At 37.9% G+C, this 16,445-nt stretch overlaps 1 protein-coding gene across 13 annotated transcripts in view; it reads right to left on the reverse strand.

Annotated features, from left to right (window-relative positions):
- Positions 1-16,445, reverse strand: part of LOC148425583 (focal adhesion kinase 1-like) — a 47,039-nt gene that overhangs the window by 13,490 nt on the left and 17,104 nt on the right. For 4 of the 13 annotated variants that reach the window (XM_088411370.1, XM_088411368.1, XM_088411369.1 and 1 more), the window contains 18 exons: positions 16,350-16,404; positions 15,531-15,671; positions 14,744-14,821; positions 13,325-13,432; positions 12,457-12,574; positions 12,161-12,209; positions 11,840-11,910; positions 11,435-11,452; positions 10,924-10,980; positions 9,962-9,982; positions 9,170-9,267; positions 8,155-8,239; positions 7,958-8,058; positions 7,765-7,880; positions 7,040-7,140; positions 6,859-6,948; positions 6,540-6,744; positions 1,301-1,412 (listed from right to left, as the gene is read on the reverse strand). In XM_088411370.1, the coding sequence (XP_088267496.1) occupies positions 1,301-1,412; positions 6,540-6,744; positions 6,859-6,948; positions 7,040-7,140; positions 7,765-7,880; positions 7,958-8,058; positions 8,155-8,239; positions 9,170-9,267; positions 9,962-9,982; positions 10,924-10,980; positions 11,435-11,452; positions 11,840-11,910; positions 12,161-12,209; positions 12,457-12,574; positions 13,325-13,432; positions 14,744-14,821; positions 15,531-15,671; positions 16,350-16,404 (1,624 nt within the window). The remainder of the gene's footprint in view (positions 1-1,300; positions 1,413-6,539; positions 6,745-6,858; positions 6,949-7,039; positions 7,141-7,764; positions 7,881-7,957; positions 8,059-8,154; positions 8,240-9,169; positions 9,268-9,961; positions 9,983-10,923; positions 10,981-11,434; positions 11,453-11,839; positions 11,911-12,160; positions 12,210-12,456; positions 12,575-13,324; positions 13,433-14,743; positions 14,822-15,530; positions 15,672-16,349; positions 16,405-16,445) is intronic. The other 9 variants (XM_088411371.1, XM_088411361.1, XM_088411373.1 and 6 more) reach the window with 6 other exon arrangements.

A 16,445-nucleotide genomic window follows, 5' to 3' on the forward strand; every position in this document is an offset into this window, starting at 1 on the left:
TGTAGGGGCTTCACACACTGGGGCTGGAGGTTAGAGACAGGTTGGGGGTAGATCGTCAAATCAGCTGGGCATCTGGGAAACGGAGTGCTTTCATGTTCAGAATATGTCTTAAAACTGGCGTTGTGAAGGTTCAAGGCCAAAGCATCTGACAGGATGAAACACTGAGAATTAGGACAGTGATAAGTAGCGAGATGTGTTAAGTGTCTTACAAGGGAATGGGAGCTGTTTGCTTTTGACTGGAATGAACAGAGCAGGTGGTCATCAGAATGGGCATTTGTCGTGTGGGTGCAGCTGTCATTGGGCAGGCTCTCTGAATTTTGAGGACAAAAGTCAGCATGAGACTGCAGGTGGAAGCCGAACTCTGGGTTTATGTGGCGCTGGGAGTAACAGCAACTGTGATGGTTTTTTGGGCGAAAGAAAGGCGATTCATAGGGAAAAGCGGAACAATAATGGGAAAAAATGAATGATGAAATGGGAGGAGGTATGGGAGAAGCGTAACAGGTAGATAAATGAGGAGGGTTTCCAAGGCAGGGGGGAAGCTGGGAGGGAAAGTGCTGGTTTTGGTTGCAAAGGTGAGGAGAGGAAGTTGACAGACAATCCAGACCAACGGTGGACTGCAGTGAAGGATGAACACTGGGCTGCAAACACAATAAAAACAAAAAAAGCTAGAGGAGCCACAAACGTGTAGATAATCAAATTGTGAGAGGAATGCACAGCAAAGCTGTAACCAAAATAAATTTCAAAATTGGACTCTGACCCTTGGAAATGTTAACTTAAAGAACTGAACGGGCACCAGTATGCATTAGAGAAGCCTTACAAACAAACATGTCAATGAAATGAACACACCAATATTTTCATGACATACTGCATGGCTTTGAATTTAAAACTATGAGGAGGATGTCCCTTAACAGATGTTAACAGCAGGGAAAATATGGCTGTAAGCAGGAATAAAGTAGCCAGCAGCTGGGGCAACAAGTTGAGAGGAAGGCGGGGTTAGGGTTTCTGACTCATGATATGCAAGTGGTAATGTCACATTTTCCAGTTCCAGTTCTTATTCAGGAAACTGTGGTGTAAAGAGAGTGGTTTGATTGGAATCTCATCAGTTGTGTTTGAGTTGTGAATTGGGTGAAGGAGCAGCATTATGGTAAGCAGCATAATTAACTCCAGAGAAGTCAACCATGTCATAGAGAAGCATTACATTTGGATTCAAAATATACACACTGTTGCTGTGGGTGTCATCAATCAGTTATGTAAAATTTATCTGTTCGACTCAATTAAAGAGAAGCAAGAAGTCATCTACCTTGGGTGGCGCTTCATCAGAACCTCCCGAATCCCAAGATACAGTGACCTGCCTCCTCATCTCCATTCTGTTCCTCTCCTTCTGCTGGGCCTTTTCTTCTTCTAATATGGTACTGCAAAAAGGGAGAAAACAACATAGCAACATGAGAAGATTCTTTATTGCATGCTAACTGCAGCTCCAGGTAGCTGATTTAAAAAAAAAAGCAAAACACAAAAACAAACAAAAAAAAAAAACACTTTACCAGTGCTGTCCAGACGTTCAAATGAGATTATTTAACATCTGTAATTAACTGATCAAATTAATCTTTTTAATCTCACCTAAAGATCTCTCTCTCTCTCTCTCTATTTATATATATATATATATATATATATATATATATTTTTTTTTTTAATTCAGACAAATTGTGTTATTGTGGCAGATCTAACAACAAAAAAGTGGTTTCTGTTCTCTTTCTTTAACAGATGCAATTACCGTATAACCATTTACCATCTGCTTATTTAGGGTTTAGGCTTATTTAGTCCCAGAGTGCTGGCTGCAACATTTAGTTTCAACCATCAAGAGGTATTATTCTATTTTCTTTGTCAACTGTCAAATAGTAAGTAAATAATATTAAAATAAAATATGGTCCATCTTGTCTATCTCTGACTTGCTACTGTGTGATTTCAAGTTTTGTTTGGCAAAGAGCTTTGCTATGGCTTGCTAGATTAGCGTCTCTGTTGCTATTGTTAGCTGTTGTTGCAGTCAAAGGTGAGTGTTTTGCACTTGTAAGGTAGGCTGAACTTGAGCTGCTTTTGTAGTGATGTAAGCTCCCTTTTACAAAGAATTCATATTACTCTATCTTCACCAAAGACACCATGGGGAGGTTTTTAAAATTTTTCATTTTCCAGCCTTCCTTCTGCTGCTCAACCCAAAACAGGATCCTATCGGGTTATTTTAAACCCAATGATAACCAATGTGTGTGATTGACCTTTGTTTTCCAACTAAAGCACAAGCAGCTCAAATGCATAAAAACGGATCTAATAAATGTACAGAAAGCTGTTAGAAATGACAGAAAGTAAGAAATTAATTAAGAGATTAACACAATTAAAAAACATAATGCTTTAATTATGATTGTAATTAACAGACCACAATTAATCTGTTATTTTGACACTCAACACACAATCAACAGTACTAGTCAAGTATTTAATACTACATGGACCCCTCAAGAAACACTAACACCAGAAAAAGCGATACATCTTCATCACTTTACACCTTTAATTACAGGGACACAATCTTTCAGACTTCTTTTTATTTGGGAACACCTCTTAGACAAAAACTAGAATATAACCATTCACTTAAGTGTTCACATAAAAGAGAGCAATAAAAACACTTCTCATAAATTTGAAAAGAAAGTTGCGACTGCTTTAATGAGTACCTTTAGATGTAAGCATTGGCTTTAACAGATTAGCATCAGAAATGAGAACATTTTCAAATCTTATCAGAAAAATGTGCAAAAAGACTTTTCCCTACTACATCAGCTCTTACCGACTAAATCAAATCAGAAACATCCCCAGAGCGGCTGAAGAATTCATCGTTAGAAAAATAGAAAAGAAAGTAGTTGGACGATCCGACACATGCTCTACACGCGTGCCCTCAACAAGACCACATTCTATTTTGAGAAACATCATCATTACCCCCCTGCTTTGTTGTCTCTCACCATGTGTGTTTGGGTGGGTCCCTGCACCTGTCTAAGTTCATCTCTTAGCAGGCCTTTATTTTGCATTAGAACACACATATATACAACTCTTAGCAGGGGGCTTATAGAGGAAATACTTTAACAAACAAAAACATATACTTAATTCATATTTGCAGTATATATGTGCAGAGCTTTTTCTTGAGCCACCTATCATTTTTGTTGAGTGACCTTTCTAATCACTTTTCTTCAGTAAGTCAAGATAAAATAAATCAAAATGATGCATTAACAGGCCCTACACAGGTAAAAGAAATCATGTAATTGGAGCAGTGACGTTAACTTCAACTCCTAGCAACATTAACACTTATTCCCACCAACACCATACCACCATCTGGTACAACAAGGCCAGTTTATTTACACAGACCATGAAGAAAGCTGACACTTTGATTTTGCAAGAACCACATTTATTTTAACGCTGTTCTCACCTAAGAACACATTACCACCATATACCTGTGGCTTATAGTCCACAGCGACTTATCCATGGCAGAATGTTTTTTTTTTTCGCTCAATTTTTGCTGCTGCGGCTTATATACCGGTGTGTTGGTTTTTTTTTTGTTGTTGTTTAAAAGTAATTGGACCATCGTGGATTTCTCCATGTACTCCCTTGAGTGCATTCTCCTTTTTTATTAATGGCAGATAGCAAACAACTGTTAGGTACAGGACATACCGCTGCCTACGGTATGAGAGTGGAGCACTCAAGCCTATCCATCAGCCAAGTTGCCCTCCATTTCAGCTCTGCCTCAATAAACCGTACCCTCCAAAAAAGTGAAAAGTAAATGAATCTCGTGGCATGCCGGAGTGAGAAATCACGTGATGTTCAATCTCGCGAGATCTCGTCTCACAAGATTTGTCTTGTGAGATCTTGTCTCATCCCAATATCAACCATTTAAACAAAGGGAGACAGAAGAAGAAACTATTGAAGAAGGGATTTTGAGTTGGATCAGCTATTTAACTCTGCAGTATTCTGTCAATATAGTAAATATATAGGCTTGGTTTCATATGCCATATGTCATTTTGGCGGGTAGAATGGCAAAAAAAAAAAAAAAAAAAAAAAAAAAACCCAAAAACAAATCACAATTGTGAATTGCTTAACTGTGAACCATCGCATAATAACATCACGCAAGGGCAATTCAATTTGTTTTCATTTTAAATGACCTTATTCAGAATCCACAAACGCTGCCTAGTGACTTTGTATCTTCGCTGGGGGAGGGGGGGGGGGGGGGGGGGGCAAAATCACAAGCATTAAAAACTCGAAATCCGATCTGAGGTACTGAGTGGATCCAACTTTGCTTTGGGAATCAATTGAAAAAACATGAGCATGTTCAGGTATGAATGGTTAATCACGCAAAATAATGCAAAAAAGGAGGAAAATGCATTGCTGATAAGTACACCTTAGATATTTTACAAATTTAAACAAAGGAATAGATTTCGATGAGAGAGAAATGTTATGATTTATCATTTAAAACACTGATTTAACAGGTGTTTAGAATATGGCCACATGTCTCTAAAATGACAAATTGTAGCAAAATTTGACAATGTGCAATGCAGGAAAAACTATCTATCTGACATTGTTTAATAGATGCAAATTCATTCATTGACTAAATCCAATAAGTAGCTCAGCTCAAGTAAATTAGGAATCGTGTCTCACTACTTTTAAAGTTGTCATAACATTTGTTGGTCTTTGAGAAGAAAGATACAAAGAAGGTAAAACTTTACCTCAAGGATAGGATGATATAATTGCAGCGGTGTATCCACTCAACATCAACATTTACAGCTAATAAAATCCACTAATGAGGTGCACTGGGGACCAAACTAAAAAACTTCAACCATTCCAGCATCACTAACAAGAAAAAAACTTTATCCTTCTAGCAGTTTGACAGCAGTACGCTACAATGTAGCACGCAAGAAAAAAAAAAGATCTCGGCTAACAGTGCTAGAAAAAGAAGTGTGACTACTGGAGTAGAGCGCTAGCGAAGACCCGCTTACTTCTTCCTTTCTTGCACTCGTCTCATCTCACTCACTATTCTCTCTTTCTCTGTTTTTGTTGGCAAGCTGTAGACCCTGGCAGCTGCCCACTGTGTAAACACACACACACACACACACACACACACACACACACACACACACACACACATTGGTCCTCTGTCTAGTAAAACTGTAAGGGAAGCTGAGAGCTGCATATTTGGCAGGCGAGACCTATAATTGATAATCTGATATAAATGTTTTCCAGACCAAGTGAGAACCAAACCCGCATAGACCCTTAAAGGCATTACTTCTACTTTGTAGTAAAGGCAGTCAAAGACTTTTATGAGAATTATTGACCCCTTCAAAAAACAACCCCATTAAATTAAAAGACTCAACATTTTGTCAGTTTGGCACTAGTTTAAATTCAGGCCATTAACACAAGCCATCAAATGCAAGGCATATTTGTGCAAGATGAATGGGGTTAACTCAAAATATACACAATATGAACAAATACACTGAAGGGTGATTATGATGACACAAACTTTCAGCTAAAATGCGAAAGAAAGAGGTGTAGTGGAGCCAGCAAAACTAACAAAAAAAGGAGGTATCATGTTGGAATTCAAGGTGTGAGTCATGCTGGTTTGGGGAAAATGCATAAAAACCACAGCAGTTAAGTAAGGATGCTTACTTCCCTATATTAAATCTTGAAAAGAAGACAGAAAATGTAGCACAAAAAAATGTGTACAACACTGTGCCCATTTCATTTTTGTAATGAAATGCATTTAGAGTTAGTGCTTTCTACAATGTGCAGTGTGCAAATTTTACATGAAGAATGACAACATCAAAATGATCTTTTTTTTTTATGAATTGTCTGTCATCAAGGTCATCTTATATAAATGAAAATATAACGGTAAAAAGGGCATATTTCATACTACATACTAATGAGAATCTACATTAGCATACATTCAAAGTCTGCAGTAGCGACATTCATTACTTAACTGGACTACACAGAAAGACAGTGACATCTGCTGCCCAAATGATGCAAGAAAACTAAATTGTTACTGTGGTAAAAATGCGTTTTCAAGGAATGCTTAATGAGAAAAAAAAAAACGTTTTTATAAAGCTCTTTTGTGGTTTTCATATTGTCCCCTTGTGTCATAAGCAACATAGCAAGTTATTCCATGATTTTTTTGGCCGTATGATCTTTCTGACACAACAAATGTATTTTTCTTTTATGCAGGTTTGAGATGGACTCATGTAATATGCAGATACAGCAGCAGTATGTCCATTGCCACTATTTCACAGCTACATCCAAGGAGTGGACAAGTACTATATAGAGGCAGATATGGCCACACTTTACAATGCCAGAAATTTGCAACTAGTATGAATCAGTAATGAATACCATTAGATATAAACGATCGTGAAATGAACAGGGCAATACCCCAGACAGTCTTTTCAGCTCACAGTTAGTGAAAAGTGAAACGTATACGTACGTGCCAAAGCGGAAAAGAAAAGTTCAAACATTCAATGTCAAATAAATACCTGAGCTGGGTTTTCAGTTCATTGAAGCGTGGCCTCTTGCTAGGGTCATACGACCAACACTTTGTCATCAAGCTGTATAAAGTGGGAGGGCACTGAGGGGGCATGGCCAGTCGTTCCCCATTCTCTATCCTCCCAATAACGTCATTGTTTTTCACTCCTTGGAAAGGCTTAATGCCATACATTAGAATTTCCCACATACAGACACCTAGACAAATTGAGAAACAAATAAATAAAAATTAACGTGAGTAAATGGTGAACAGAATCAGCTATTATTCAAATAATTTTTAAGTTTAAAGTTTAAAGTTTTTGCAGAACTTACCAAACATCCAGACATCACTGGCTGTGGTAAACCTTCTAAAGTTAATGGACTCAGGAGCCATCCATTTAATAGGCAGCTTACCCTTTGATGCTGGGAGATGGAAATCAGACAAACAGTTTCACATAAGCCAGTTTTCATTTCAATGTTTCTAATTATTAATTTATGGAGCTGACATTCTTACCTTTGTAGTAAGAACTGTCTTCCATGTATCTTGACAGACCAAAGTCACCCAGCTTCACACAGTCTACAGTTGATACCAGGACGTTCCGTGCAGCTATATCCCTGAAGAGTTTAAGCATAGATTTAGTCCAAAGCAGCTCTTCTCAAACAGTGACGCGGGCTCCTCGATGGGGGCGTGAGGCGATGCCAGGAGGGAGCTGGCGGGGCGCGGATGACTCCAAAGAATAGGCTCAAAAGGTAACTCTAAGTTCAAAAGCTAACATTAGTTGCAAGTTTAAAAATGTTACAATTTTAGGTGGGCTTATACATTTTTTTTTGGATGGATATTGATTTTATTTCCAGTCACAGGGGTGGGGCTGGGGGAATGTTTTCTCTTTCCCAGGGGGAAAAGTATCCAGTATGTGACGAGAATCCTAAATGTCATAGTCCTATTACGCCTCATAGATTTTACCATTAGTTCCAGTGCCCAGAAGCTGTTATCAAATGCGCACAACTAGTCGCAACCATAAAAAAACACTTGTTCAAAATATTATTTGGGGTAACTACAGTACCAAGATGTACCGTTAAGTGAGCATCCGAAATGGGATTGCTCAGCCTTGGCGCATATAAGTGCTTTGCTCATTGGTATTCGAGGTGTCTCTACATCTATTTCTCTTCCAGAGATGAAGTCAGAGATAGACATGATGGATAATAGATAAACAAATCACTGCAGACAAGGGAACACACCTGTGCACAAAGCGTTTGCTTTCGAGATAGGCCAATGCTGTGCTGAGCTGGTAGGAGTACAAGATAAGAGTGGCCAGGTCGAGACTATACTTTCTCACTTGCAGGAAAGAACGTAACTATGGAAAAAGCAAAAGAAAAACACGTTAAGAGTACTATCTACCATGATAAGTCATACCATGAGTCTTTATCTTACTTCTCCAAGTGTGCACAGCTCCATGATGATCCAGACTGGATTCTCTGTAATGACGCCCATCAGCTTCACAATGTGAGGATGGTCAAACTGACGCATGGTAACTAGATGAGATGATATGATGGCTTTTCAATAATACTCTCCAAACATCCAAGTGTAAATATCATTACTTTTTTTCAAACACACATTTAAAAACTCACGTGCTTCTTGGAGAAATTTTTCCCTAACGCTGTCCGATGTTGAATTCTTACACGTCTTCACTGCCACAGACAATGCAGGGTTCTCCTGTAAGATGTGGATAAGCCAAAACATGTAAAATGATAGACAATACTACCATAGACAACCCAACATAGCAAATATATATATATATATATATATATATATATATATATATATATGAACACACACACGTACACAGGCAGTGCTTCTCAACTGACACAATGACAATACCTGCACTCCTATTATTGCTAAGTAGCAACACAAACATGTATTCAAGTTGTCTTTCAGGGTCCAATTTTCAGAAAATGAAAACAAACATTATGAAAATAGAAAATATAATGAAATGAAATGAAATATCACAATGACATAAAATATAACCACAAAATATAAATTTCACCTTGACGACACTGATCACTTCTTTTTAACAAAGCCTCTTACATAATATGTTCGCTGTATGAATGAGATTTGTAATCCTACCCTGAGCTCTCAAAGAAAATATCTTAATTTCTAATTACTGCTGATTGCATTCAATGCGAAGCAGTTTTGTAAACAAAGAGAAAATGATCTAAGTTCAGAGAGGGTAATGATAATTACAACGGTTGAGGGATTAGGATTTTATTATCAAATAAAACCATTTAACTGTAACCACGGGATCATTCACAGTGGAGCATATTTAAATAAATATATTTTGATTTAAGCCTCTTTAAGTCTCCATGTGTAGAAAACGTTTGAACATTGTATCACACAAAGAACAATATACTTTTGTTCTCTTGTGTATGTCTGGAAGATTGCTGAGTGCAGAGATTATTTTATTTGAACAAAAGTGGCAGGGTACCAAGCAATTACAGTAAGGAGGGCGAGATACCCTTGATTGTCTAATCAGTATTTACGACTGCCAGTATCTCTTCCACGGACATTGTCGATCATGTAGATTAGCGCACACAGACAATAAATCTTACACATGATTCCTAGCAAATCGTCTCAGTGAGTACTCACTGGGCTGATGTAAACCCCTTGGTGGACGTCTCCAAACTGACCCTCGCCTATGCAGCGGCCCAGTTCAATGCGATCCCGTTGAATTTCATAGTCCTGTGCTGGATATACAATATACACATGAACACAAGCACACACGGACACAAAGTGAAGACAATTAGGACCCAACATTCATACCGATATCCACACACACACTTACTAAGCTTGTCAGAGTGCAGCGCACAGACTTGTCATTTGCAAAAATTATGTGAACATATTTTCATACAAACTATGGTATGCAGGCTAGGGTGCATAGAGTTTTCCCTTGCAGCGTAAAGTATGTTGCTAAGAGGTTTAACTGGGTTATTAAAAAAAAAAAAATGTCCATCTACTCTGGCAAGCTTGGTAGCAGTCTGCATGCAAGAACAGCATCATCAATTCAAGCCGAACATGCCGAATACCAAAGTTTAAAGTCAAAATTGTACTGCATGTTTTCCTTAAGGGAAGAGTGAAGATGATAGTAAATGTGAGAGTCAGTATTATTTGTTTGACCCATTATACTTTTAATTTGTAAATGTATATTCCCTCCTTTTTCTAATAATTATGTCAGACACATGGGACTATTTTGCCCCCAAAGTGACAATACAAATGTGAACACAAAAGGAAGAGGGATGGGGTTGCACGTACAGTAACACAGTACATTCATTTGTTCTGTTTACTGTTGCAGGCAGACATTAAAAGAAGACAACAACCACCACCAAATCAAAGTACCACCACAATATTATAACTAGTCATATGGTATGTTCAAATCATTACCTTGATCTAGTCCATAGTATTCTGGGAAAATTGGTTATTGATAGGAGACAAAATGACTAGCTGTGAGTACAATGACAACCATTCTTTGAATTTTTCACAGACTGTTGATTTGACAGAGAGTAAGTTAAGAAAAAGTCACTACGGGATTTAGAAAATGTACTGTATATCTAGCAGAAAATAGCAAATATTCACAACATCACACTTTGCTAGTGGAGACAGTCAGTAGTATAATTTAGTGGACCTGTCCTATAACTTATGTCCATTATAAGTGGATAGTTCATCTTGAGGAAAAGTGTATTCTTGAACTTGTGACATAAACTATAACGTGGGCTTATACCTGTAAATATTTTGACAATGACAGCTTTTGAGTATTCCTCTTTCTAGACAAGATTACACAATCTGGCAAAGGTGTTTGTTCCTTCCACTGTTTTTTTTTTTTTTTTTTAAGAAAACAGCGAGAACACTTGAGTTCAAGACTTTTTCTCATGACCCCATAGGTCATTTGAAGATAACAATAAGAAGTTTACACTTGAAAGAACAACCAACAGAAATGTAATACCTATGATAAAAGGGATGTATATTAGATATAAAAATAGTTGATAATAGCAAGTATATGCACATGAAAGGTTTTATAGGCTATCACATTTTTAGTTGAATCCCATTTCGCATGTGACTCGCTCTTGTATGAGATGTAATGGTTCAGTTATCGCACCGTATTGATCTCATAGTACAAGCATAATTGTGAAATCATGGAAAAGCTCATGGTATTTTAGTAATGTTCATGATAATTTGGCTGTGCATTTTCCCACAAGTTTTTGGTCATAGTAAAATTTCTTAAAATCATATATTTATGCACTTCTATTATGGTCCACTCCAGATTACAATCAAGCATTGAACAGCTCTCATTTTGTAACATGAATTCCTTGTCTTGAACGTTAATGCATGGCTTTTGGTATACTTACTTGAAGGCATTGTATAAGTGTCCTCCTCATCAATGATCTCAGCATAGTCGTCTGTTTCTGTAGTGCCAAAGGAAACAAAAAGGAAGAATTAAGCCTGAAATGATGACTCAAAAAAATGATACCTAAAATAAGACAACCCCCTAAATACCCAATAAAGTACACATTTTCTAAACTGCATAGTAAATGAGTTATTAAACATGTCTCAACACAAGTACCTGTCGAAAAGAATGCCACCATATCCAACTCGGAGCACATTCACAACATTTATTGTCAGACTAACTCACATGCAGGTGACGGGGACCAAAAAAGACTGATGTGTAGTGGTGAGAGGCAGACACAAAGAGGAAAAGGGAGGGATTGAACCGGCTGTTCTTTCCAGAATGTGTCACGAAAACAGACTGAGTCATGGAGAAAGCGACATCACTCACAGACAAAAGGATAGATTCTTTGAAGGCATACAACAATATCTAATTAAGCAGAAATATCAGAGAAACACAGAGATATAGTTTACCATCGCCGCTATTGTGCCCTGTAGAAGCCACATGCACCAGGAGATGCATACAAAGAAGGGAGAGAATGTTAATCATTAGTATGCATGTATCTAGCGTTGTATTTCACTATACTGATTCAATTCTTGTGCTCTTTTTCATATAACTGCAAGCGAGTCAAAAGGTTAAAAAACAGGGAAGTAAAGAAAGAAAGAAGTCAAAGATAAGTGGCACTGATGAAAGCGCTCCATGCAAACATATGGGGTGAGAGAGACTCTTCATTGCAAGCAAAGAGGGGGCTTTATAAGTGAAAGAGGGGGCACACACACACATCCACAAAGACTCCAGTCACTCAGCAGTCATTCAAAGCATTAAGATGAGCAGAGGCTGACGGAGACCGAAGGAGAAGTCCATAATGCATCTTCTACCTGACACACAAACCGCTCTGGTTCGTACGCCGTCCATACGTTTTTCCATCCGTCTCTCGTGATTTGATACTCTGCATTGAAATCATTGTTAACGCTCTGTCATACTAGTCATTGCTATTATGAAATATGAAAACCGAATCCCAAGTTTTTAGGCTTTCAAAATGGGAAATGTTATTTTTATCTAAATGTTATCTAAATGTTAAATAAATATCATGAGCTAGTTTATTAAACATAACACCCAACTTTACTGCAGGTTTATTCAAATGTTTTTTTGAACAAAATATAATGTGGTGCAGAACGTATCAAATGTTGCAAACTTACTTTGGGATGGATGGTAGCGCTCTATCACCCTCTGCAAAACAAAATAAAGCTACTATCGTGAGAGCCAACACATCGCTGTTTGCAGACAGTTATTTTTAGAAAAAGTCAAACACAGGAAGGATTTTCAAAGTGACAAGTATCTCCAGTCAAAAGCAGAGTTAATTATCTGGTTGGATGACTATTGTACTATATTGACAAAATCAAACACTCATCCACAGTCATATTTAATCTTCACATAAGACACTAGGTGCACTGGGAATAAGCCTAAAATCCATGGAAGAAGGAGAATGCCCTACCCTTGTGGACTCTGACAATGAATGAGTGGCTCGTTGAAGAGAAAAGTCGACAGTAACCATCAATCAAATCGGCCATGTTTTCAGCGGTAGTCAAGGATGCTGTGGTGACTGTGAGAGGCTGCGCACACAAAAAACTCACACATTAGTCTGATAAACAACACAACGTTAGAAGCAACAGCTTTCAAACATATACAGCCAGAGACATTAAATTTGCTGACCCGTGCACCAAAAAAGACAGTTGTGACGAGATGTCAACATGTTTTTCCACTTCCACATTGTTCTACAACACACCCACCATTGACCTACACTTGCTGACACTGTCTACATCTTTTCCAGGACGCTGCGTCATTACAAGCCTTTAACAGAGATTCACAAGCATGTGATGGTGGTTACACGTATAGGTTATGCAACAATTCTGATGGACTTACCGTCATTGTGAATGAGGTCTACATAAATCCATTATTTGATAATCTCAGCGTGACAACATGAGAGACTAGTGGCATAGGTGTGTGTGTGTGTGTGTGTGTGTGTGTGTGTGTGTGTGTGTGCGCATGTGTACATGTGTTTTTGTTCCTGTACAACTATACTTGTGAGAACCGTTTTGAGTTTTCTACCAACATAGTGAGTACATTTTGAAGAAGTGAGAACTTTTATGCCAGTCCTCACTTGTACAGACCTTTTTTTTGAGGGTCATGACTTGCTTTTAGACAACAGATTTGAACTGGATTAATGTTAAGGTTAGGGTAAAGGTTAGGGTTAGGCAATAAGTTCTGATGGCTGTTTAGGGGTTAGGAAATGCATTATGTGAATGTATGTCCTTACAAGTATAGCCATACAAACATGTGTGTGGGCGTGTGTGTGATGTCACCTCTGGAGCTCCAGCTACGTTAAGTTGCAGCATGCCTTTCCTGTCCTTTTCCTCCAAAGGTGAATACTGGATGGATTGAACCTGGCTGAAGTTGGCCAAGTGGGTAGGCTGGAGACACAAAAATAGATCACAACTATTTATCATTAAATATGTATTAAATGGCCTGTAACATGAAAACAAAACTTTTTGGAGCTTTTCACAATGTTTCAATGGGGATTTCTCACCCTATACACTCCCAAAGTATTACTTTCTTTCACTGATGCTCTAGCACCAACCCCTACAATGCAGATGAAAACACCTTGAAGTTCCCTTATGACAATAGGAGCAAGACAGGATCAATTCGCAACCCCGCGCACAGCCTGCGCAAGCGAAAATACTCGCCAACCTTATCCACATCTTTTAGTTTCGTTGTGGTTCAGAGAGATTTTGGCCAAGTAAACAGCAACGTTTCATTTATTTGCTAAAATGTTTTGCTGTAGAAATCCTGAGGTAGCCAAAATGTGTGTTTGGGGCACACAGCCGTACAATTAGCGTCAGTAGTAAAAAATTCACCCATGGATGGCACTATTGTTATGAATACTGGCTTCCCATTGTGACTTATTTGATAGAAGGAATGTGTGTTAGTGAGAGTGGTATATTGATGCAAATTTGCATTTTAATGTCGGTAAAACGCCTGTTTTTGGCCCCGTTATTTGTGCTGTTGGAGTAGTCTTAATCAGCTGTGGGCCTGACGAGCAGTAAGGATCATGGATGCATGCATATTGCGTGGCCTGCCGCTTGAGCTGCAAGATGGTGTGGCAGCTGCACCGTAAGAGCAACCACATACATGCACATATTATACTGTGGAAAGTACTTAAATATCCTGTTACGAACCCTTTAAAAGAGGGGTCACCAATGTGGTGCCCGTGGGCATGAGGTAGCCCCCAAAGATCAGATGAGTAGCCCGCAAGCCTGTTCTGCAAATAGCTTGGAAGTGATAGTACATGGGTGATTTTCTTTGAAGTTTACAAACAATTATACCTGTGTACATTACATATTACACTTGAATTACATTAACTTCAGCCGTGCCTTAATTATTGTGAAAAATCATTAACTTGATCGGTGTCTTCACATAAACTGGTAGCCCTTCGTATTACTCAGTACCAAACAAGTAGTTCTCATTTTCAAAAAGGTTGGTGACCCCTGCTTTAAAATATGCCAACTGTACATACAAGACGAACCAGTAGAGGGTAGTGTTGTGAACTACCATTAACTACTCAAAATGAAGCATAGATAAGTAACTGGGCCCGAAGTGCCAGAAACTAGCGATATTCAAAAAGAAAACTTACCCCAAAAAAATGCTACATGTAAGTATGATATAATTGTGCTTCATACTCAATCAGAATATTAAGTGATTTGAAAGCTGATGATAATACTCACCGTTGAGCCCTTGTCTGTGAGGTAGCTGATTCCTTCTTCTGGTCCAATAGCTAACTCTACTGATATTACCCAGCTTGACTGAAAATACAGAGAACGTGCACATTATATAATTTCTGTAAATATTTCTGTTATATTAAATGCCATTTTACTCAAATGTATCGTACCTCTACACACCAAAGGAAAAATCTAAACTTAACGGCCAAGAAGGGCAAGAGAATGGCTTTGCATTTATGTAAAACAAAACAAAACAAAACAAAAACAAACAAAAAACACACCACACCTAAAAAAAAGAGTAAGAAATACATAATTTCCCATAATTTCTTCATTCAAAAATTTGTCTGACTCTTGTCAGAAAGGAATTTAAAAAAGTAATCATGTTTTTTGTGGCTATATTATTCCTTGCATATGTATAACATCATAGCCGAGTTTGAGAGTTGGGCTACTTAGCTATACGAGCGGGACGAACACGATGAGAAGCACCTCTCTAAACAGTACATTTCTATATCACAGTAAAGTACAACTAAAGTAATTTTATTTTTAAATCAATACCTTTCTATCAATTCAATGAGCTGTAGTGTGAGAAAGTAAGATTACAGAACAAATGGAAAATGTTTTAACCTGACTGTTTGATTCTAGTAAGTCATTAACAAGATAGCATTCCACAGTGAGAGCTAAATAAATTTTGGGCTTCCTACAATGACATGATACAGCTGGGAAACGTGTGAATGGCCTTCACAACTCCTCTAACTTGGAACATTTGGACTTTATGAACTGAGTGCTGTCTTACCCCTAATGCACATTTGAAGCACTCCTTATCAAAGTGGTAGATAGGGGAGATGATTTCAAAAAACTTGTGGATGCTCTGCTCATCGTTGAGGTTGGCAAACTGCTTAAACGTCTGCTGGATATGTTTACGAAGTGTCTTTGCCTGAAGAGAAAATGATGAAAGAGACATTTAAAATATCGCTATAGCACATTGACAACATTGTATTCAAATCTATCCAATCTTTTTTTTCCTGGTAATCTGGGTTCAGGTGTGCTCCATGTTGTATGCTTAGGTTCTGGCCCGCGAACGGGTTTAATCCGGCCCGTTAAATGATTTTGTAATATAAAGTATAAAAATGAGCTATCAGTAATGAAACACCTTAAATGTTTTCTGATTATTAGTAATGTTAATGTCTTATGATAGATACCTATATTATGCTTGTACAATTTTGGACAGTATCTAAAAAGAATAATTAACCTGCAGTTACTGTTTTAAAGTTACAAAAATATTTAGCATGATTTTATTGGTCAGGCCCATTGGGAATAGATTTTCCTCAATGCGCCTCGCAAGCTAACACTAGTTTGACACCCCTTACTTAAAGAATGCAGATCTGAGATTTTAAACATAAACAGTTAACTACTGCCAATGAAACATGTGAATATGCTGCTCTGGAGGGCTCATATCATGTTTGTAAATCTGACTGATGACGTCAATGCCATGAACCTCACTGCACATCACTGCTTATAATCAAGTATTCATTGATTCAACCAAACAAGCCAGCAGACAGAATTACATGGCAATGAGTGACAACATTCTGGCTACATACGTATTTGATCTTACTTTAAGAGAGTCCAGCAGGCTTTTGGGGAAGAACCTCCTCAAACCAACATCTTTCCTAAAATGATATCAGCACAAAAAATATATAGATTGGATAAT

Source organism: Hippichthys cyanospilos, chromosome 3, assembly GCF_059441005.1.
Source record: "Hippichthys cyanospilos isolate Australia breed blue-spotted pipefish chromosome 3, RoL_Hcya_1.0, whole genome shotgun sequence".
NCBI classification, from domain to species: domain Eukaryota; kingdom Metazoa; phylum Chordata; class Actinopteri; order Syngnathiformes; family Syngnathidae; genus Hippichthys; species Hippichthys cyanospilos.